Source organism: Taurulus bubalis (genome assembly GCF_910589615.1).
Source record: "Taurulus bubalis genome assembly, chromosome: 1".
In the NCBI taxonomy this organism is placed as follows: Eukaryota; Metazoa; Chordata; class Actinopteri; order Perciformes; family Cottidae; genus Taurulus; species Taurulus bubalis.
The window spans coordinates 33,306,739-33,329,101 of NC_136589.1; the positions used below are offsets into that span (position 1 = coordinate 33,306,739).

Genomic DNA, 22,363 nt, shown 5'->3' on the forward strand with positions numbered 1-22,363 from the left:
AGCTCATGTAACCCCATGAAAATGGAGAAACTGATTTTTTAAATAATTTTAATACTGTGGCATTGAAATGAAGTACAGAGTAAAGAGTGCTCTTACCCATCAAACCCACAAGTACAGTTTTATGAAGGCATTAATGACTAAAAAAGCAGGGTACAGCCAGATCTGATAAAAGACACACACACACACACACACACACACACACACACACACACACACACACACACACACACACACACACAGTGAGGCAGGGAGGGAGCAGCAGGATTGGCCAGCTTACAAGGCCCACTGCCGGGCATCAGCAGGGTTTCTATGTAAATATCAGTGTGCTGTTTCAAGAGATGTAATCAGCCTTTAGAGGGAGATCATTGTGTCCTCTGCCTAAAACCAGTCTCATCCTGGGCTCTTACAGATACCATTGATTCTGGGTTTTAATGTCAACCATTAGCCTGAGTTCAGCACATTCTCCGGAGAGCTCGAGTGTGTACACATTACTCACCGGGTCTATCTCTTCCCTTTTCTCGTTTATTGCCTCTTTTCTTCAGTCCATTTCGTAACTGTTTTCTCTCTCGTACGCTCTTCTTTCTTCCCCTTCCCATCTTGGCCTCATGAGAACATATGGACATGGCTTCATTGCTACTGTTTAAACGCAGTCAGGCGTAAAACTTAAATTCAGAGTTGCTTTAACGACTGCCTTCTCTTCTCGCCTGTTTGCCATTTGAAGATGCTCCATCTTCCCCTGATCCCATTTACCCAGTGTCTGTCTGTGCAAACACAGCCTCCACAAATAGTAGATCTGCATATCTCCACACGCATTGCCCTCCCCGGCTGCCAGAGACAGATGATGACAGAAAAAAGGCGACATTTTGATGGTTAGTGCAAAAGGTAGACAGATATTATTGTCGAGGAAAATGAGAAATAGCGAGGGAAACTGGTGGGAGCTTATGAGGCAAGATAAGGAGGGAGAGAATATGATGATGGATGACATAGGGACAATGGCAGAGAAGTGAGTTTGGGGGGGAAAAGTAGCAGGGAGTGATTATTCATTCAAAGTGGAAACGATCCTTGAAATCTTGGGGTCGCTCTTGCGAGCAGGTGCGGTCGTGGATGAGAAATGCCCCATGTGGTGTGTTGCGTTGTGCTTTTGCATGTCTCTGTGGGCATCCTGGTGTCTTTTCTGTTGAGTAATCGGTGTACATTCCAACCGTCTCTAAGCATGAGCACAGGAGGAGAAGAAATCTAAAAGGTACATCTTACAATATGCGGAAATCCCAAAACACCCCAAACTACTTCCGAAGAAATGACCACAGGATGGAGCGGAGAGGAGGGCATGCAAATGATGGCCACTGAATGCAGTGTTTTAATATTTAGTGTATCCTTTATGTAGACTTATCAAACAAGAGAACTGTGATCAATGTTCCCTCTATTTTTTTTCAGCACTAAGCAAATTTTTTGTTTTCTGATATTTATTCAATATCCTTTATAATGGCTGGACTTTGGGAACATTTTAATGATGGTGTTTTACCAGTCAGTTTAGTTGAACTTAAAGGATCTTTGTTGAACTTCAATAAGGGGAGGTTATGACTGGTTCACTTGTTATGACTGATAATGATATATATAAAAAAATAAAAGTATCAAAGGTGTTTAGTCATTTCTCAGCAGGTACAACATTTAAGTGGAACTGCATTGAAAGAAAAATGCTAATGATTATAGGCCTATTAAATTGACATGGTGTCATTTTTCCTAAAGGTAGCCTATATAAACAATTTAATAACTTCATATTCTTCATATTTAAATATGTCTGAAAGTTTCATCCTACCTGTGTCAGTTTGGACTATTTCATCTAGCCCCTCATGTTTGAACGTTAGGCAGACCTTTTTCTGGGGCGCCTGCTCTGCCTTTCTTTTCGCCATGGTAGCCTATAACTGCTGGAGCAGGGCCCGCCAAGAGGAGCCTAAACAGCGCCGGCCCGAGCTCATGTGGCGCTCTAGGCGAGCTTCACTCCTGGCGCCCGGAGGACAGCGGGGGTGCTAACGGAGGCAGAGCGCTAGCAGAGGTACAGAGAGCGCATGTCGAGAAACGGGACGCTGATTGGCCAAGAAGACTCGACACGTCACATCAAAGATCTTATTATTGCGCAGATGGCTCACTGACTCACTTAGAGGGAACACTGACTGTGATGAATCAAATAAATAATTGATATCTGTCTCTCACATACAATGGTGGACCAGCGGTGGCACCTCCTCATTCCTGCACCAACTTCATCCAACTACTCTGTTAATTTGCCTGCATGCTGCTCTCATATACATATTTCACCCCCTCTATTTGTCATATGTCTGAGAGGATACATTAACCACTCTCCTTGTCTGCCTCTTGCTGTGAAAACTCATAAAGTCCGAAAGACTAAGATGACCAACTCTCGTGACAGTAATTGTTTGCGTAGCATAAATACGTTTAGCAATATAATAATTACAATCACGATGGTAAATTCCATGTCCTATGCAACGGAAATAATACGCTTGGTGGAAAATATTTTCCTGAGAGCAACCTTGACAGCGACCTTGGTATTATAACAGAAATTAAAACACTTAAACTGGCCACAAGTCTAATCTGAATTTTTATGCACGCGAGTGTCCAGAGTCAACTAACCTCAACTTTCCTCGTGTTTTCATGTGGTTCTGAGGCAGATCTTCCTACAGATTGGCAGCATCTCCCTTCAAGTGGACCTTGGAAACAGTGGGAGGCCACGTCTCTGTGTGGTTCTCAGCCCCCCATAAGGAGACGTTCATTATTTTCCCACTGATACTTTAGAATATCCACACATTCCTTCAACATTCCTCAGCCCTCCCCTCTACAGAGGCACTTTAATCACATCTATCCTCCTCCTCACACTTCTCCAATTTATTTTTAATGAGAGAGAATGTGTAAAAAGTGAAATGCATGAGTACTGACTCCGTTTGATCACCAGACACAAATACATTAAGCGACTCTGAGTATTAATTCTTACCACTGATATAAACTGCCAGCTTTTACAAGCTGTTATATACAACCCACTTTTGAGAGCGCTGCCCAGCTTTCGTACTGGCATGTTTTGGTCTGAAGCCTTTTCCATCGGCCCTCTCAGATCAGAGTGAAGCTGCTAAATGGGGAATTTACGGATGGCTCTCTCAGCACTCCCCTCGTATGGCGTTGTAAACTGGATTATAAAACAAATCATGCCTGTAAAGCTGTCGGCTAAGAAACAGCCTGTCTTTGGTTGGGTTCCCAAACGAAGCTGTAATGCTGTGCGTACATTTCCTGCCATGCAAAGTGGGAAAATGGCATGCTGTGTGCTCACTGATGTAAAAGACTCTCTGGACGGGTGCATTATTTACAGCAGCAAATGTAACACGGGTGTGCGTAGCATGTACTTGTAGCGATAAGTGCTGCATGTTTTACAAGGTGCCTATAGTGAGTTTTTTTTTTATCGGGACATAAGAGGCTGTTATTATTATATGAAAAGACTATTTGAAAGCAGCATTTGATTAGAGTGTCTGTACAAAGTCTCCAACACTCACATTTACTCAAATAACATTCCTTTTGGATCATTATCCGGTCAAACTATTTTCCGTTTTTGTATTTTGAATACATGTATAGACTGGAGCCTTTGGATACTTGTTTTCCCCCTAACAAAATTCAGCTCAAGTTGAATTAATTGTATTCAAAATTGACTTTTTTTGGTGATAAATCTACACCATGCTCCCTGCTCCCTGAGCAAGTTTTAAAACAGCAGACATTTTGACTTGTAACAGAAGTTAAGCACAGACTGTGTAATTTATAGCATTAACAATGGCTCCATTGCATCTAAGTATCCCAGTAAGCCATGCCAGTGAACCAGCATTCACAATAATCGGGCCCAGGGCCTGGTTTATTATGCAATCACTGTTATTAATCACATGTGTGGTTTCCCTCCTATGAAGTCAAATTGTCAGCGTTGATTAAAATATCGTAATATGAACTATAATTAGCATTACTTAAGAACCAGTTACTGATACTGGCTTGCAATGACAAAGTCCGTAATTGCCGTTATTAGTTCCTAAACTAGTCACTTTGGCAATTTAAGGGTCACCATGTCTGCGGTCTTCCCCTTAGATTGATGCATGTCTAGTATCAGTTTGGTCTTCTGTGTTGAGGAGAGACCTGCCAGGTAACTTCCTGTTAGCTCGGTGCAGAGTTTATAGGTGTGGGAGGCGGCTAGCCTTCGGAAAATGAGGAGAAAATAAGACTCCCGGTATCTCCGGTTGTCTTACCGGCATCTTCTGCTAATGTTAGCTAATGGTAACCCTGCATTCAGAAACTGTTAATCAGAATCAGAATCAGAATACGTTTATTTGCCAGGAATGTTTCCACAAACAAGGAATTTTTCTAGGCGGAAGGTGCGTACATTAGACATGAGACGTTAGACGAGACAGACAACAATCAACGACAACAACAACAACAACAACAGTGATATTTAAATCAAGTATAAGATAAAGATAAAGTGCTCAGACAAACCGATTTGAACCGAGTTTTGCAGCCGAGTGTGAAGCGGCAGGGATGAGAGTTAGCGCCTCCAAATCTGAGGCCATGGTGCTCTGCCGGAAACCGGTGGATTGCTCCCTCCAGGTGGGGACAAACTGCCTACCCCAAGCGAAGGAGTTCAAGTATCTCGGGGTCTTGTTCACGAGTGAGGGTAAGGTGGAGCGGGAGATCGACAGACGGATCGGTGCGGCTGCAGCAGTAAAACAGGCGCTGTACCGGTCCGTCTTGGTAAAGAGGGAGCTGAGCCGGAAGGCGAAGCTCTCCATTTACTGGTCGGTCTACGTTCCAACCCTCACCTATGGTCACGAACTCTGGGTCGTGACCGAAAGAACGAGGTCTCGGATACAAGCGGCCGAAATGAGCTTCCTCTGTAGGGTGGCCGGGCTCAGCCTTAGAGATAGGGTAAGGAGCTCGGACATCAGGAGGGAGCTTGGAGTCGAGCCGCTGCTCCTTCGTGTCAAAAGGAGTCAGCTGAGGTGGTTCGGGCATCTAGTCAGGATGCCTCCTGGACGCCTCCCATTAGAGGTTTTCCAGGCACGTCCACCTGGTAGGAGACCCCGGGGAAGACCAAGGACACGCTGGAGGGATTATATCTCCCGGCTGGCCTTGGAACGCCTCGGGATCCCCCAGAATGAGCTGGAAAGTGTTGCGGGTGAGAGGGAAGCCTGGGTCGGCCTGCTGAACCTGCTGCCACCGCGACCCGACCCCGGATAAGCGGCTGATAATGGATGGATGGATGGATGCTCAGACAAACAGATAATGTTAATGTACGTGTATGTTAAAGTTAAAGTGACATATGTGTTTAAGTTAAAGTTTATATTAAGTGGCATGAGTGTTTAGATATGAAGTGTGCAGGGGAGTGACCGGTAAGAAGAAATAAAAGAATAGGAAAGAAAAGAAAGAAAAATAGTCCGAAAAATTGTTCTGGGGTGAAGCTCGCTTCAGAGTCCTTAAAGTGAACAGAATCAGAACTCCGGTACCCCACTTAGAGCAGAAAGGCTGCATGCAGATACCGGAGCTAACGTCAGGCTAGCTGTTGATGCAATACTGCTCTTTGAATATGCATCGCCTGTTTTAATATTTGTATTTCTACAGAACATGTGATGTGCGGATGTGAGACTGTACTGGGTAACGAAAATAACAAGCCATGTCATTAATAATTTTTCAATGCGTAATCTGGGATTGTCCAAGCATGTTAAACTTAGTTAGTTAAACTTAACATCCAACAAAGACATTTTGGTTATTCATTTACAAATAAAAACAGCGACTATAAACCATTTAATTGCATAAATGTCTCTGATGTATGACATTTGTATCATTATAAACCATTAAGGCATTCGGGAAATGTGTGTCATATTAAAGATGATGATGATGATGATGATTGATGAAACTTACCCTGAATATTACATATGATACTTTTATACTTAAAGTATAACTATCAACCACTAGAAAAATACCTAAAAAAATATGCCTGCACAGTCATGTCTTATCCAGGTTGTACTGTCCCAGGTCAACCATAAAAAAATAAAAATACTGTTGGCCCAACAGTAGTGGAGTCAACAAGGAATGTGTTTTTAGTGTCATCAATGTAATCCAAATCCCGTCTGGTATGAGGAATGGAGGATGTGTGTTATTATGTATGAGGGTGAAGGCCTTGTGGCCCTGCAGAATTGATTTCCCCTCTCTCTTGAACTGCAGCGTTGGACATCAGCAGGTGTCTCTGAATCCGTAATCAGAGCTAATCAATGAAGCTCCTCCCCCCTCATTCATCCGAGTTACACACATGTGGGCAACATGTTCACATACAAATACACCAACGAATTAATGAGTTAACATTAGTGTAACATTCATGCTAATACAACACACTGATATCAGGTCAAAGGGAGGTATGAAATAATAAAACATTTAATATTTGAAAATGTATATAACAGAGACCAACTAATACAATACTCATACAGGAGAATGTGTGTATTCTGTTCCAGTCTGATAGAGATAGAAAGAAAAGGAGAGAGGAGGAGAGAGTGTTGGAAAGGTGGAATGGCACCCAAGGGAGCCATGGAACATTCACACCAGTGCTCATCCATCTCCGGGACATGAGGAAGGAGGCTGTCTGTAGCATGCCAAACAGAGTGAGCCTGACAAAGAGTTCACCATGAGATGCTGGCCAGCCTTGAACATGTGACACACACACACACACACACACACACACACACACACACACACACACACACACACACACCAATGCAGACCCCTGGTCTAATTGGAAAAGGGCTCAAACTAGTGGGGCCACATTTCTCCCCGGCTGGGTATTGTCATGTGGCGACATAGTTAATCTGTTATCCTAACAAGCAGAGTTTCACGGTGACTAATGTTCAGGCCCCTTTGCATAGCCTTATTAAAACGCAATATGTTCAAATGACAACTCGTCCTCACCCAGCACTTGTGTTTCTTTCACAGAACAGGAAATAACATTGAGTCTTTTGTGTGCACGAGTATGACTGTTTGTGCCATGTGCACGTAGTCCAATATGAGGACTAATATACAGGTTTATTTATCTGTTGCTCACTCGCTCTCTCTTGCCATACCATCATCACTGCAGTAGCATAGTCAAGGGAAAAGTACTCCAATGGATGAAGATATACGGACATCACTCCAATGTGGACATTATGGTCAGAAAGTCTTACTAATAAATGTAGTAAAAAAAAATCATACAAGTGCAATACTGTTCCTTGTGGCAGGAAACATAACTACACAGCAAGCATGATCATGATTGGCTTAATTTAATGGAAAACATTTTATTTATTTTTTACTTCTGCCAACAGCCTGTATTAGTTTGTACAATATATGGATCTGGCATATAAGAACACAACATTGCTCAATAAGCAACGGCCTGTTGTAGCCCCAACAGTTGAAAGATACAGGGCATGTGTCACATGTTCTATCTTGCTCTTTCCAAGAGGCTTTCTTTCTTTCTCTCACTTGATAGAGTCATGGAAAGGGAAATATAGGAGTGCAATGTCTGGTGGGCAGCAACATTTAGAATACCTCATCACCTCTGGGTCTCCTAAGAGTCGTTAGAAAATGGTCCAGATGTCCAGTCCTCTGGCTCGTGGTGTGGTTCATGTCTGCCTCTTTTTCTCTTTCAAAACAGGCAGAATAAATTGGGATTCGTGAGCATCTAAGATTAAAGCACAGCTTCAATTACTGTTCTGCATTATTTTGCTCATATTCAATGCTGTTCATACACATCCAGAATGACTTCGCAGAGGGAGCTGTCTACTGAGTGTAGGACGACTTGTGCAAACTTTTAGAATTCTTGTTATGGGTGGATGTTTTGTACTGTAAAAGCATGTTTCTGTTTATATGTCAGTCTTTTGTCAGCAACAAAATGTTGTGCATTGCACCACATCCGTTTTCCAGAAAGAAAATGACAACAACCTTATGAAAGCTGACAGGAGGGTAACACCTCCCCACACTGTTTACCTGCCCTCTGCCAGCAGCACAGTGCATGATGGGAAATAGATTTGACATGTGAGGCCAATCAGCGAGGAGGAGAAATCAAGCAAAAGTTCTTGCATTAGAGACTCTGCCACTGTTCCTGAGGCTCCTCTTGATGGTTAAAAATGTGTTTAATTGGACCGAATTAGTCAGCTCAAGAGCTCATTGAGCATAATGCTAATTGGCCAGCGGAGCAGGGTGACAGAGGGAGAATTGGCAGTGACAGCTTGTGTTATCCTGTTGTTAGAGCATGAGGAGCTCTGTGCAGAGGGGAATGGATACAATTGACGACTTGAAACTCAAGACGGAGCGCTGTGGTTAATAGGAGCCGCAGGTCCCCCTTCGTTTCCCCTCTACTTTACCCAATTGTTCATCTTTGAAAAGCTATTTCCAGTGCCTCCCTCCTCCTAGTTCAAGCTTGTCTCTCTGATCCCCAGGCTGAAAAGGTAAGACAATCTGAGGAGGGGGGGGGGTGAGCCTACACTGCTGTCACCCTGTTACCGCACAATCAGGTTGACTTCAGGTAAGATCTGTTAGAAAGTGCAGTAATTCATCTTGAGGCGTTTTTCACAGTGTGCAGTGCAACTGATCTCTAAATGTGTGAATTATCATGACTCCTTATTAACGCAAAACAATACACGTGTGTGTGTGTGTGTGTGTGTGTGTGTGTGTGTGTGTTTGTGTGTGTATGCGTGCGTGTGTATGTGCATGTGGGTGTATAGGAGTCGACTTGGCCAAGCCAGGGGGGACAGAAGCGCTGATGTGTGCTACCGTTTAAAATAGCCCAGACAGACAGCTGAGCAGCTGTGACCTCAGGTCCCCGGAACTCTCAGTTACACTCAGTGACCACACTGCTCCTTGCTACGTGTGTGTGTGTGTGTGTGTGTGTGTGTGTGTGTGTGTGTGTGTGTGTGTGTGTGTGTGTGTGTGTGTGTGTGTGTGTGTGTGTGTGTGTGTGTCTGTACCTACAGTAGGATACACTGAATCATCCATGCCCATCACATTGTCTTTACAAATCTAATTTCAGAGAGAAGGCATAGTTAAAAGAAATTTTCAGACTAACTCACTTTCAGCGTCTGAGTTTCTATCCCATTATTGTCCATATTTTAAAATCATCCATGGCTTTCTGCGTCAGTCACTGGAGGTTATTAAAGGACGACAGACGGCTTTGATTTTGTCAGGCAGGGACAATGCAGTCCAATTACAGTTCAGGCAAAGAGGATGCACGATATCCTTGGACTCAGCCCTCTCCCTGCTCTTGTCTGCAGCCAGCCACTCAGTTTCACAGCAACAAGCATGAAATAGGCAAGGATCAAATACAGACTGCGTGCAATTGGAAGAGTGGAACTGTGGGACAGGTTGTGTGAATGAGATCAGTGGTGTGTGTTTGTGATGATCTTGGTGTTCACAAAAGTATGTGTGTGTGTGTATGTGTGAGAGAGACAAAGAGAGTGAGAGGGGAGCTCATGGACATTGTGTGCTTTAGCCAGGAAAGTGCTATTAGTTATGTGCTCCCAGGCTGATGGCTAAAACAGTGGGAGGTGTGGTGAGACTTGGAGGGCCACTGTCGCCTGAAACATTGCCATCAAATGCTTTTAGAATCACTGTGGAGGAAAAAAGACTAGTGTTACCCTGAAGACCAATATATAAGCTATACTGTAAATGGATTGCCTCTGTCCCATTGTATGTCTTTATGATGCCTTTGGCTTTGCCTGGCAATGCTAAAATAATCCATTAAACGTGACGTACACTTAATTTAGGCCATAACGTCACTCATTGTGGGTATTCTAGCAGCTAGTGCACCGCCCCACGAACCTGTTTCTGTTCTCACCAAGAGTGGCTCCCTTCGTGCTTGCTTTGTGTCTAAATGTGTCCAACGGTAGCTGAGCTATATAAGCTAACAGTGATGCTAACATTGCAGCTGACAGCACAGAGTAATTCAGGGAAATTATAGCCCATGAATAGACGTTTTCTCCTGCAGGAGCAGCCAATGGGTCAGCGAGCAAACTGTCACTGTCGACACTGCTGTCATCACGATTGACTGTCCTTTCCAGCAGCAAACCTTTTCCTGTCTTCTGCACTCTCACACTCCCCTCCGCCTCTATTCCTGGTACGAACACGGACCGATATGTTTAGCAAGGGGCTTCCTGGATGCAAATAGAGAAGGTCAGACTGAGACGGCTTGCCCTGCCTACCCCCTCATAACTCACAGTCCAGTATGGTCAATGAAACGGTGGTGTGTTTATAGGGTCAGGAAGCAATGTAATCATAGTTACTAAGTCCTGGTTGGAAGTAGCTCAACTTTTTGGGAAGATATCATACTCACTTGTTTTGCTAAGAGTAACACGTATAGACCCTCATGTCTGTGAGCTAACTATGGAGCAGAGGGCCAGGAGGCGATTAGCTTAGCATACGGACTGGAGGCAGAGTGAAACAGATAGCCTGTTCTCCAGTTCTAAAATATACTTTGTAGTACCATCCAATGCTGGAGGCCAATTGGATTTGTTCCTCAAATCAGATCTTGAAGACAGACTGTCGGCACTGTTATCTGCAAGTGATGAGATCAGATTTGTGTGTCAAGACATCACCAACCTATTTGCATGGGTTTCGGTGCAGAACTCCTCCTTCGAACCAGACAAAGTCACCAACACCGACGGAGCTGACCGTCAGCATGCGATCTTTAATAGCCTGCACACCTACACCTGTCAATCAAGCACAGTCTGTACAAGCCCACACAATCCTAGGAAGAGGACTAATCAGGAAAAATAAGTATGTGCGACAGGTGTGCAGGGCCTTTAATAAACATATTTTCCTAGGAGTCTGTTGTGACTGATACTCTTTAAAGGAGAGGCTATTAAAACAAGAAAAGAAAAAGAGGACCTTTAATCGAGCTCAGCTACATCGTATCATACTGATCCAAAAGAGAGGAAATGAGACACCAAACAAATGACGAGTGACTTAAAATATGTACATTTATACACATGCGAGGGTAAAGGACTGTAAGTGATCGGTGGGTGCAATGAAAGAGTCATGAACAAAACATACATGGAGGAAAACATATGAACTAAACAAATGTGGTTACAGAACACAAGATGTGGCCCAGTAAATAGCTAAAATATCCATCCTCCATTATCTGCAATGCTTTAATGTATAATTGTATGTATATGCAAGTAGTTAAGCGTGTCATCCTTCTTCCACTTTGAGGCAGAGCCAATGGTGGGTTACTTTATAGCGGGAGGATAAGACGTGTTTACAATACAGGCTTGTTAATGGAAGAGGTATTTCACTGCACATAGACCCATATAACTGTATAGACCTATTTACTTAGATACTGTATCTGCATTTTAGGCATAATCAGGTTTAATACAGTATCTGCATAGCATTGACATTCATCCTCATTCACACAGGTACTTTTCCGTACCAATACATACACCTTCCTCACAAAAGAGAGACAACAGGTATACAGAGAAAACCATTGTAGCAGTCGCACAGTTTGTTAGTTGAACTTCCCTTTTGCTCCATGAAGAATCATTTAAAACCAAGAAGGATTTGCTTTTATTCTGATGGAATTCAAAGGAATGGTCTGCTTAAGAGTGAGTGAAGAGACATTAGAGCTTATTTGGCAAAATGTATGACAAATTCAAGAAAAGGGACTTGCATAAGGGCTACCACTATACTGGACAATAGATGCACCCAACTTTGTATAAAAAAAACATTCATGTATTTGTGTGTGTTAAATTGTAGTTGAATCTGCTTGTGATGCATCTGCAGCCCAAACTTTCCTTATAATTTCAAGTACCAAGCCCTCCTTTAAGTGAGGAAGATAAAACCTGATGTCCCGTGAGATGTCCTGGAAAAGGAAATAGTTTTTTGAGATTTTTTTTAGGCTTAAAAGGGCCTAATCCTACCATAATAATTCTGATAACTTGGTAGGTAATACATGCGTTAATGTGCAATTCAACGAGCAAACACACAAAACTTGATGCACAATAAACATTAGTAAATTCAACAATGTACAGGCTTTGTTCAAACACCCAAAATGTATCCATTTTTGTCAATGGTTTTAAATTGGAAAATGATGTGCATTCCTGCTTAATATATTTTTTTTTTTTGCATTATTTTATACCTAGTGTGGAGCAGGCAAGCACAGTTCATTCATAGAAAAGGGAAAATACAAGATAACCCCATTGAGCTCAATCAGTTAAGAGCTTTTTGTTGAATCAGAACATCATACACTCCATCAAATCTTTCCACTTATATACAGTTACATACTATACACACCTAGTTTGTCTGCGCAATGTGTTCAGTCGTGCAAGTGTGCCAGTGCTCTACCTGTGAACTCATTACATTCTAATCCCCGCCAAAGTACACAGTCATTAGAGTATATCAAATATGCTGTTCTGGGCCAGGCACCTGGGATCGATCTATCAATCTATCATGCATTCCTTAATCCTCAAAAAGAAAATGAGTAGAGTTTTCAAATGAGCTGAATTCTTCTGCATGACTGGCAAATGGTGCAGTGGCCGTGATGAGTGATGAGAAGTAAAAGCCAACTGCAGAAAAAGAAGATGGCTGTATTTGTACTGTTCACGTGAAACGTGTATGTGAGTAAATGTGTAAGCGCTTTTAAGTCAAATCTGAAAGATGCGGTCCCGTTCTCAGCCACAAAGGGTATGTTTGTGTGTGAGTAGTGGGGCTGTATTGGTGTCTGTATACACAATTGTCTAGCATCGACACAGCCAAGAAGAAGCAGTCTAATCTTTGTAGATGAGCGTGCATACGATTAGCTTGTGAAAAAAAACACATTGGTGATGCTGCAGGGCAACAGGTGCCTGCAAGAGCCCTGCGTCTACAATCTCCTACAACGTTGTCCTCTTCTCTTCCATGCCTTGTCTTGTTTGCCATTGTTGTTTCCTCTGCATTACCATCCATCCAAGTAAGTTGAGGACAGGAGTAATGATGCTTTGTAAATTATATGTGTGTCTCTGTGCATGTATGTGGTTCCTAAAAGGAAGCAGGGGGCAGTGCGGGATTCACAGAGGGCACTGGCATCAGAACAGGGTCCACTGCAGGCAAAGTGCAGCAAAGAGCAGTGCGAGGCTCCAGGGCCGGGCCCAGCTGGCAGATGGCGAGCCTCCTATCACCTTCACTGCGGGGGGCTTGGAAGGGGTCTCACGTGGGCTGTCACTTCCGGGCTGTCTCCCTATGGACTTTCCTTCACTTGAGGTGTCTGTGTGCGCTGTAAGAGACAGAGGAAGGGGAAGAGAGAAGCAGACAGAGATGAATGGTTTGGCTCATCACTGTAATCATGATAATCCTCTTTAATGTTCAGAGTCCTTTGGGCTTGTAAAACTGTATATAAGGGGCTTATCATCATCCAATCACCATTCCCACCATCCCATCTCAAGGGTTTTCAAAAACAATCAGACATGAACAATTAAGTATGATTATGTCTGTTACATTCAAAGAGAATCCATTTTGTAAATGAGAAGAAGCACAGCTGTGGGTGTTTCAGTCAAAAGCATCAATCATTTATTTTGAAGAGTGCTTTAAAACATTTCAGAAATGCATTGACACTGTTCAGCAACCAATTCACATGTATATCTGTTTGTCCAAGTTGTACACAACAAACCTGTGCCGCGACACACTGTGTTTATCTGCCCCGTGGGACACGGCTAAATAAAAACTGAACTCCCAGTGTCATCATCATCATCACACATACTGTATGATGGAGGACTGACTGGGTGTCTAATCTCCAGCAGCAGATAATGGACAGCCCGAACTGTGTCATTACTGCCAATCAGAGATAAATCAGGTTGATGAGGGTAGGGCCGACATTAAGCACCCATTTTAATCACAGTCCCTGCAAACACACACATGGAGTTACACACACAAACGCTTTTCTGCTGACATTGGTGAAATCCATTCGTTAAAGAGGACTTCACTCATGTCCATACACCTCACTGCTCTCCCAGTCTCTCTCAAACGTCATCATCACCCTAACACCGAACACAACTCGTCCATCTCTTTACCTCACTTCCCACTGGGATGTGACATTGTGTTGATGTCTCTAAAAATCAAAAGGAAATGACTCTGCTCACTACCCATCCTTCTTCCCACTCCTCTTCATGGGATCCCAACCGGACCCAGCTCTGCCCCGCTATATGAATCAATGAGACAGATTAGCACCATCAGCACAGCAAAGTGCACCACATGCTCTCAGTTGGCAATAAAGTTAACTTGCATCACTAAAACCGTACAAGTGTCGTACTTGTAGTTTGCGCCCCACGTGTGGGAGTTACAGCTCTGCAGGACTTGTGTAAGTTTCTAGGGACGGGATGGAATAGAGGAAGAATCAAATTGAGACAGAGGTGAATGATAATGGGACTGTGTGTTGTGATAGCTAGTTATCACCAGTACTGACAGTGCCAAAGCCCAGTGTCAAAACATGTCTCTTTAAGCTGTCAATGTCACAAAAACAGACCACGTTTGTGTTTCCCACCAGCGTGAGTAAAATGATCTGTCTAGAATTCAGTTGTCTAATTAAATAGTTCCCCATGTGGTGACTTGACCGCCAAGCAACTTGACGGCCAGGTGCGTGTGGAGTTATCAGATATTATATAATGATATAACCATATCAAATCTATTTTAAATACCTAACTAAATCACTTCTTCACCAACATTAAAGTACATCATGTATTGCTCATTTAAATCTGTCAACCAATAGTATTTTTTTTCTTTCACACCTGGCATGTTCAAATGAGTATGAAAACACATATCAGCCCATCCCAATTGTGCATTTGGGTTTGTGTGCGTGCATGTGTATGCCTGAGTGGATAGGGCTCGGCCGGGCTCTAGACAGAGGAGGGTTTTTCGAGCCAATGGTTTTTGTTGTTCCGTTGACAATAGACAAAGACATCATTTATCCCAAATCAGACTGCTGTTATTGTTTCAATGGAAATAGGCTGCATCTCATCAGGGAGACAGCATTTGAATGGGCCAACACAACACCAACACTACTCTACTGCAGGCTAACCAACTGGCTAATTAATGAAGCAGGTCTTTGCCAGAACAGCCAATAATGGCATTGACGACAGCACTGACAACTTGTTCGAAGTTGTTTTGTTTCCATTTAGAAAGGTAGGCAATGTGGAATGCATTGTGATCTTTGAAAATATAACACATTGGATGCAATAAAGTGAAGTTACAAGACTGACAGTCAATACCCATTAAACTAATCATCCGACCATGTGAAGGCAAAGTCAAACTAGATAATTGCCTCGAGTGCCGACCAGCTGGGAGGGGCATAAAAGAGAATACATGAAAGATGTCTGTGTAATTTACCTTATGTCTCATTTACTTTCCATTGCCAATTCATGTATTTATAAACCAAAGATCACATGTAACGCCCTGAAATATTAAATATTGTTTTAATAAAAGTTGCAAACCGAAGAAGGACGTGTTTGTGGACAGTTCGTTTTAAGGGTGCAACACACACACTAACACCACACATACTCTAAAGAAAGTACTCCACAATAAGATGGGGGAGAATACACATTAAGACTTATCATTTTATACAGAAAATGTAGGTAATGCAATAATGCATTGTGTCTTCGGTATCTTGGAAAAAAAAATCAAAAATATTTAAAGGTTCTTCTCTGTGATTTGTAAACATAGCTGATTCAGCCGTGCGTGCATTTGAACCCAATTGAGTCCCAGAGTTTGTTTTTCATGATTTTTTTTTTTTTTTCCATTTTCACCTACTAATAGTTAAATAATGTCATTGTTAAAGTTATAAAAACGGAACATTAGAAGCAGTAGAAACTTAACAAAAAGAGTATGGTCTTGTCCGTATTTATTTACAAGCAACTTGAGGTCCAAAGGAATGAATCAGAAGGGCAGGATGATCATGGAATGTGATGTTGTTGTCACAATGAGAAAATGTTAGCAGTTAAGCCGTGCTTCATAAACTGGCTCATTTTTAAATCCCCAAAATATGATGGTGGTGGGGGAGGATCAGAAAAACAGAGAGTGGGATTGAGTGAAAGATGACAGAGAGGGTTCGGGGAGGAAAACAGTTAGTTTGCCTTTTCAGTGTGAGGATGAAGATCCATCGTCACTTTTACCAAGGCAGATGGAATCATTCAACCCGGGCGACTTCAAGGCTATGTAATGGCACATACTTCTCTAATCATAACAACAACAGTCAATGACATATGTTCGCCACCAGACAAATGCGATTTGATTGGTAAAAAAGCTTTATAACAGGCAACAAAGAGTGTCAGAGATAAAACTAAGTGCCAGAAACCCGAGAGACAAATAGAACTGGAGTGCGAGGTCTGTCAAGATGACAGACCTTCACGTCTGGGAAGTGTGTAATGGAGTGTGTGGACCCTATTCTAGTATAAAGAACGGATTGTGGTAGGTTTCATTTGCCATTAAAGGCTGCAGTGAAAACAGGGTCATGGAGAGGAAGAGGATGGGGGGATCATGTCACTTTGTCTGAACATCCAATCTGATATAGACTGCAGTAACTACACGTAGAGTACAGGGGAGCAACACAGCTCAACCCCGGTCTGTAGCTTGAGAGGGATGTTCTGTCTTCTGACACCTTGTTGACCTCTGTGTTGGCTGTGAGTGTGAGAAATGGTGCTGAGTATCCTTTGCCACTAATGCCGCTCCATATGGGCAGATTGTGTGTTTGGTGGAGCCTCCATTTCCCATTGGCCAAGGAGCAACAACAGCTGCTTCTAAACAAGCCCGTCCACAGCACTGAAGAAGAGGTGGACCTCAGGCTTTGGCCAAGAGAAGGGACGGGAGGGGAGTGAGAGAGGAAGGGAGTAAGGAATAAGGGTTGGAAGGTGAGCGAGAGAGGAAGGGAGGAAGGAATAAGGGTTGGAAGGTGAGGGGGAGGAATCAAAAACGTGTTGGCCATCATGTTTTTGTTCTCTCATGTTCTCTCTCTCCTTCCTCTCCTTCTTCCTCTTCTTCCTCCTCTTCCTCTTCTTCCTCTTCTTCCTCCTCCTCCTCTTCCTCTTCCTCTTCCTCCTCCTCCTCCTCTTCTTCTTCCTCCTCTTCCTCCGTGGTTCTTTTGGTTAGCCAGCACACTGCTGCCACACGGATTAAACCGATGCAAAGGGAAGACACAAACAATCCTCCCTCCGTCTTCAACTGATAGGACTTAATCTCTCTTTTCCTAAACATGTCATATATACTGTGGACAATAATATATGCATGCAACACAAATGCACACAACATACATGCACGCACAAAAGCATACTCATACACTCATTGGGAGGAGCAGTACAGGGGCAGCTGGGTCAAAGGGTTTATTATGGGATACGTCAGCCGAGTTAACCCTGGAAACTATGGTCCATTTGTGTTGTGTGGTTTTGTGTGTTGTGCAAGCTTGCATGGGCACTGGCTGCAGAGCTGTAATCCAGCGAGGAATGGTGCTACTGTATACTGGGGCTTAGCGAGTTGCCACACTGTATGCTGTCAAGATGACGAGGCAACTTTTCCAGTGTCAACACTGATTTACAGTCATTACAAACATACATAGGTGCTCTACTCAATTAAATTGTCTTCATGATTTTCTATTTCACTGAATCAAGAATTGTGATGTAGCGACTCAGTTTAATTACACTGAAACCGACTGCTGTCCAGCGTAACTTGACCACACACAGAAGTTACATCGGTGAATGGAAGACCTGTTTATCATATGCTCGAAAGCACCGGTGGCAGTTTTCACTCTTCTGCCTGCTGCGTATAATTATAGAGACGGTCAGAAGGTGGAGGTTTGATTTATGGCACATCGAGGGAGTGTGGTGTAGGTCAGTAACTTCCTCCACACTCTCATTCTCACCATCTTCCTCCCTCCCTGCCTTGACCTTCAGGGTCTTCTCCCTGCTAAGCGGTTGATGGGAGACGGATGCGGGGGAGGGAGACGGGGTTGTAAAGCAGCTCAGGGGCCTGCGTTTTGACAAGGCCACTGGATTTGCCTCACAGCAATGTTTCATTAAGAGAGATGACCTTTGACATTTTTTTTTTTTTCACTCACACAGGCAGACACATAAATGTGAGCATGCACACAGCCGTAAAAACATTTACGCATGCCCATGGTGCTTGCATATTTGCTGACGGACGTGCTGTTTGAAATTAGTAGTGAGACTGTTCTGAGATCGGCGAGTCGCCTCTCTCCACACTGTGTGCTTGTTTTCCAGCATAAGTTCAAGACTTGTGTGCACGAGCAGCTGTTACTCTCCTGGGACAGCTCTGCCAAGCGGCTGAATAATGACACTGTTGATCCGCTAGATCAATCCCTATTTGCTGTAAAACAAGATCTTTATGCAATAGCCAATATGTCTGTGAAGCGTTGGAGCCAGCTCACCGTTTTTCAAATGCAGTGAAGTCAGTAGAAAAGATGTGTACCATTAGCCTCCGTCATTAACAGGAACAGAGTATTCTCCTCTAATCGAACCTGATGTGTAACCTTTGCCAGATGTTTGCTACCTGTCATCCATCCCTTTGAGAGAGGCACTTTGTTTCCAGAGAGAGAGAGTGAGAGTGAGAGTGAGAGTGAGAGAGAGAGTGAGAGAGAGAGAGAGAGAGAGAGAGAGAGAGAGAGAGAGAGAGAGATGGGGCAATGTTCCTATACTATCTTTTATAATAAGCTCATATTTCAAAGACATTCTAAAATTGTAGGATCGTAGATTTCACCCTCATAATGTCATATACTTAGTGTAGATAAGCTGTGTTGATGGCCCTTATTTGGGCTGTAATGGGTTATACAATACTGATACATAGGGGACTTAAACGATCCATGCAGTGGCCATTCTTACTCCTTGGTGGTTGAGCACTATCATCATTTTCCCACAACACAAGACTTGAATACATGTCCCATGCACAAGTCCTTTCTTATTCTTTGGTAAAGCCAGCATTACAAGGACACAGAGTTATCAGTCAGCCTCTAATCAGACCTTTGGACACCAATAAAAGGCCAATGCTGCTCTTGATCTTGGAGGCCATGGATCATGGGTGTCCAGACATTGTTTGGTACAGCTTGAGAATGCTAAAACTCTCTGGGTCACTTCTTTAAAAACAAGGTTTAAGGTTACTCTTTCACTCTTTCCCACACACTCACAGACATTCACCTTCAACACTCTTAACATTTTCTTATCTCCGTTCACACACACTTTCTTACAAAGAGGGGTAAGGTTGGAGGATGGAGAGAAGGGAAGGATGCATTCACACAGTTCATAGCCATCCATCTCTGTGCTGTTTTTGTCCACGACTCACTCTCTATGTGGTGTCATGTAAGACAGGGGCTCCTCGCCCCGTCAAACTAATCTCCCTATTCCCTTTTCTAAGAAACACACACACACACACACACACACACACACACACACACACACACACACACACACACACACACACACACACACACACACACACACACACATTCATTTGTCTGGGAACTGTCCCTCCGGTTCACAGGCAACCTATATGGGGCTTGGTACAGGGTGCCTGGCAGGCCACAATGGGTTAAAGGGGAAAAATACAGGGGCACCGGTGGGGTACACATTAGCCTGCAGCTAACCTAGCAACGGGCATAGCAGCATGGCAACTCCAGAGCAGGGATAAGTGCAATGGAATCTGCCCAGTGTGTTTCTTGGCTGTGCTAGACTATTAAGCTCCTTGGCAAGATTAAGATTTACTCCCCTATAGACACACACAAACACATACACACAGAAACAAATAGGCGAAAGGGGCCCTGGGAGGACAGTGACCTCCACCAGTCAATGTGACAGAGTCTCAAGATGGAGGGGAATCCTGAGGAGAAAGCAGCCTCGATGCAAGAGAGCAAGTTAAAGGCCCAGTACAACCCCGCAGTCTGACACACAGATGCGCGCACACACCACATTTTGGATGATATAAGTGTTCAGTCACACACAAACACACCCCTAACACTCCACCTGCGTGCACTCAAACACCAGATGCTTCTTCGCATTGGCAGTTGTCGGGTCGTCCTTGCAGACAGAGAAGTGTGAAAGGCGCAGAGGTAAACTCACATTCATATTCTTTTGCTCTTTCGCGCACATGCATGGCACGCCCCCACGTCATAGCTATCCATTATAGTCAACAGGACGTGCACATCAGGTAGCAGTCACGCTGTCACCGTGTGTGTCTCCTGACAAAACATTTTACATATGGATCCCTACCCTGCCCACTGGAATCAGCCAAGCAGTGCATACATAAGTCTCAAGTTGGATGCTTTCACAGTTTCTCCCTACGATATTGTGTGCAGTCTTTCCTTGAGCCAATTGAAGCCACTGACACACTCAACCCTTCAGAGCTTGCTGTTGATGTTCAAGTGACACTTAAGGCTGTCAGGGCGGAAGTACGAAAAAGAGGCTTGAGTGTACGTAAACCGTCTTTTGGATGCCTGCTCAGTGACACCGTCGAGCAGCAGCAGTGCCCACACAAAAGTAAAATGCAGAGAATGGAATGCAGTCTTGTGTTGCTTCACGTGACTAGCCTGCGCGGTATTAAACTAATCTAAGTGATACTTGCCTTTTCAACTTCAAAGTCAGAAATCTGTGTGGGATAGAAAAAAAAGAAGTTGTGATGTTATAAATGTTTGATTTTGAGGGGGCGAGTCAAATACTTTGATGTAAACTCATGGTTGCGTAACTGACTGCAGTTTTAGAATCGAGTTACTCAGATGCATAAGTGTCTAAGTCTTCTGTCAGTAGCCCTTCCCGTCTGATCTGTAATCAGCTGAAGCAGTGAAAGGTCAGCCCCCTTCCAGTCCTCCGGCCTGACAGTCTGTCCCAGGTTCAGCTCTAATTGCCACATCAATTATGGATAAGGGATAGGGGATTTGTCTCTCAACACTGGTCAATAGGACAGGCACTTTAATGAAGTGACTTGTCCTGCATGCACACCGCTTTGATGCATACACATATATATACGGCCGCACACAGACTCACACTGCAGTCAATGCAAAAATTGGCTCCTTGCTTCCAACCTACATTATCTGACCATTCGTGCAATGCTAATGCACGTCTGCTATCTGAAACAGATACTCTGATCGTGGTTTTGCTATTGCATCTTTTTTTTTTCTTTTTTGCATCTTTTCAGTTTGAGATAGAAGTACCTGTCTGGGAAAATCCCTCTCCAAGTCCTTCCATGCTTTCTCTCCTAGTCTGTATTTATCCCTGCATACCAAGCTGAGCTGAGACAAAGAGGATCAGACTCATCCCTGCTTATCCTTCTACTGTATTTTTCAATATCAGTGGAATGTCTGCCTTTATTTGCTCAGTGCTGAGTTACAGAAGGAATGCCAGTTTCTGTGCTATAGTCGGGGCCGGGCTCCAGACGAATCAAGAAAGTCAAGTGGGTCACTCACGAAGCTCAGCTCCCTCCCCCATTCTCCCACCCATTCCCCATCCCAACCCCAAGCAGAGAAGCCCAGATATGGGCATTAATTAAGCTCAAATAAACAAGGGCCAGTCGCTCAGCTGTAGGTCTGCCCGTTAGTGTGTGTAGCAAGCAACAAACTATTTCCAAAATCTATTCACTACTGATTAAATTGGTCCCAATGACAACCCAAAGGTTAAGTCAAAGCCTGACTGGGGCCCCATGGTGGAAGGGGGGTGTGCAAGAGTGTTTTGCACACAATAAAATACAAGTCATAGCTATTGAATTTGCAGCTTTCAATAAGGAACACTTTATGAGTCTGGACACCATCTTTAAAATGGCACTTACTACTTGGAAATCTCCACATGTTTTCAGGATTTCTTGTTATATTAGTGAATAACAGCTACTTCTGCGCTACTGTAGTTAAGGCTTTTATGTGGCTATACGGTGTCAGAGCACTGAGTTGCTAGCATTCCTTGTTCCTTTGCTGGTAAACTTCATAGCAACCGTACAAAATTCCTTTTCACTAACTTTCGAGGTAGTAACTCCCACCACTTCCTTTAGTTTATAACCTGTTGCCACACCAGAGATCCTTAGTGTTTCGAAAACGCCCCAAAGGTGTGCTGGAGAGGTTCAATCATAAAGGCCTCACTGATACTGCTTGGAAAGGAAATGATGACGCTGGCTAATGAGAACCACTCTCCTCTGATGACCACGTGCCGAGGGAGCCCTTCAAGCTAATATGCTCTCAAAGTGCCATAAAAACCACAGGGCAGAAAATGCCAAGTAAGGAAGAAAAAGTAGATCACTGAAAAGAAAGGTGGAAGATGGTATAAAACGGGATGGGATACAGTTGATCACAAATGTGAAAATATACAATAAAAAT

At 43.5% G+C, this 22,363-nt stretch overlaps 1 protein-coding gene across 1 annotated transcript in view; it reads right to left on the minus strand.

Moving 5' to 3' along the window:
* Window positions 1–13,106: 13,106 nt before the first annotated feature.
* The window catches only part of gpc5c (glypican 5c), a gene marked incomplete at both ends in the record, with an annotated part of 87,571 nt that continues 78,314 nt past the window's right edge, over window positions 13,107–22,363 (minus strand). Inside the window, one exon of the mRNA XM_079227444.1 lies at window positions 13,107–13,294. Within this exon, the coding sequence (XP_079083570.1) occupies window positions 13,107–13,294 (188 nt within the window). The remainder of the gene's footprint in view (window positions 13,295–22,363) is intronic.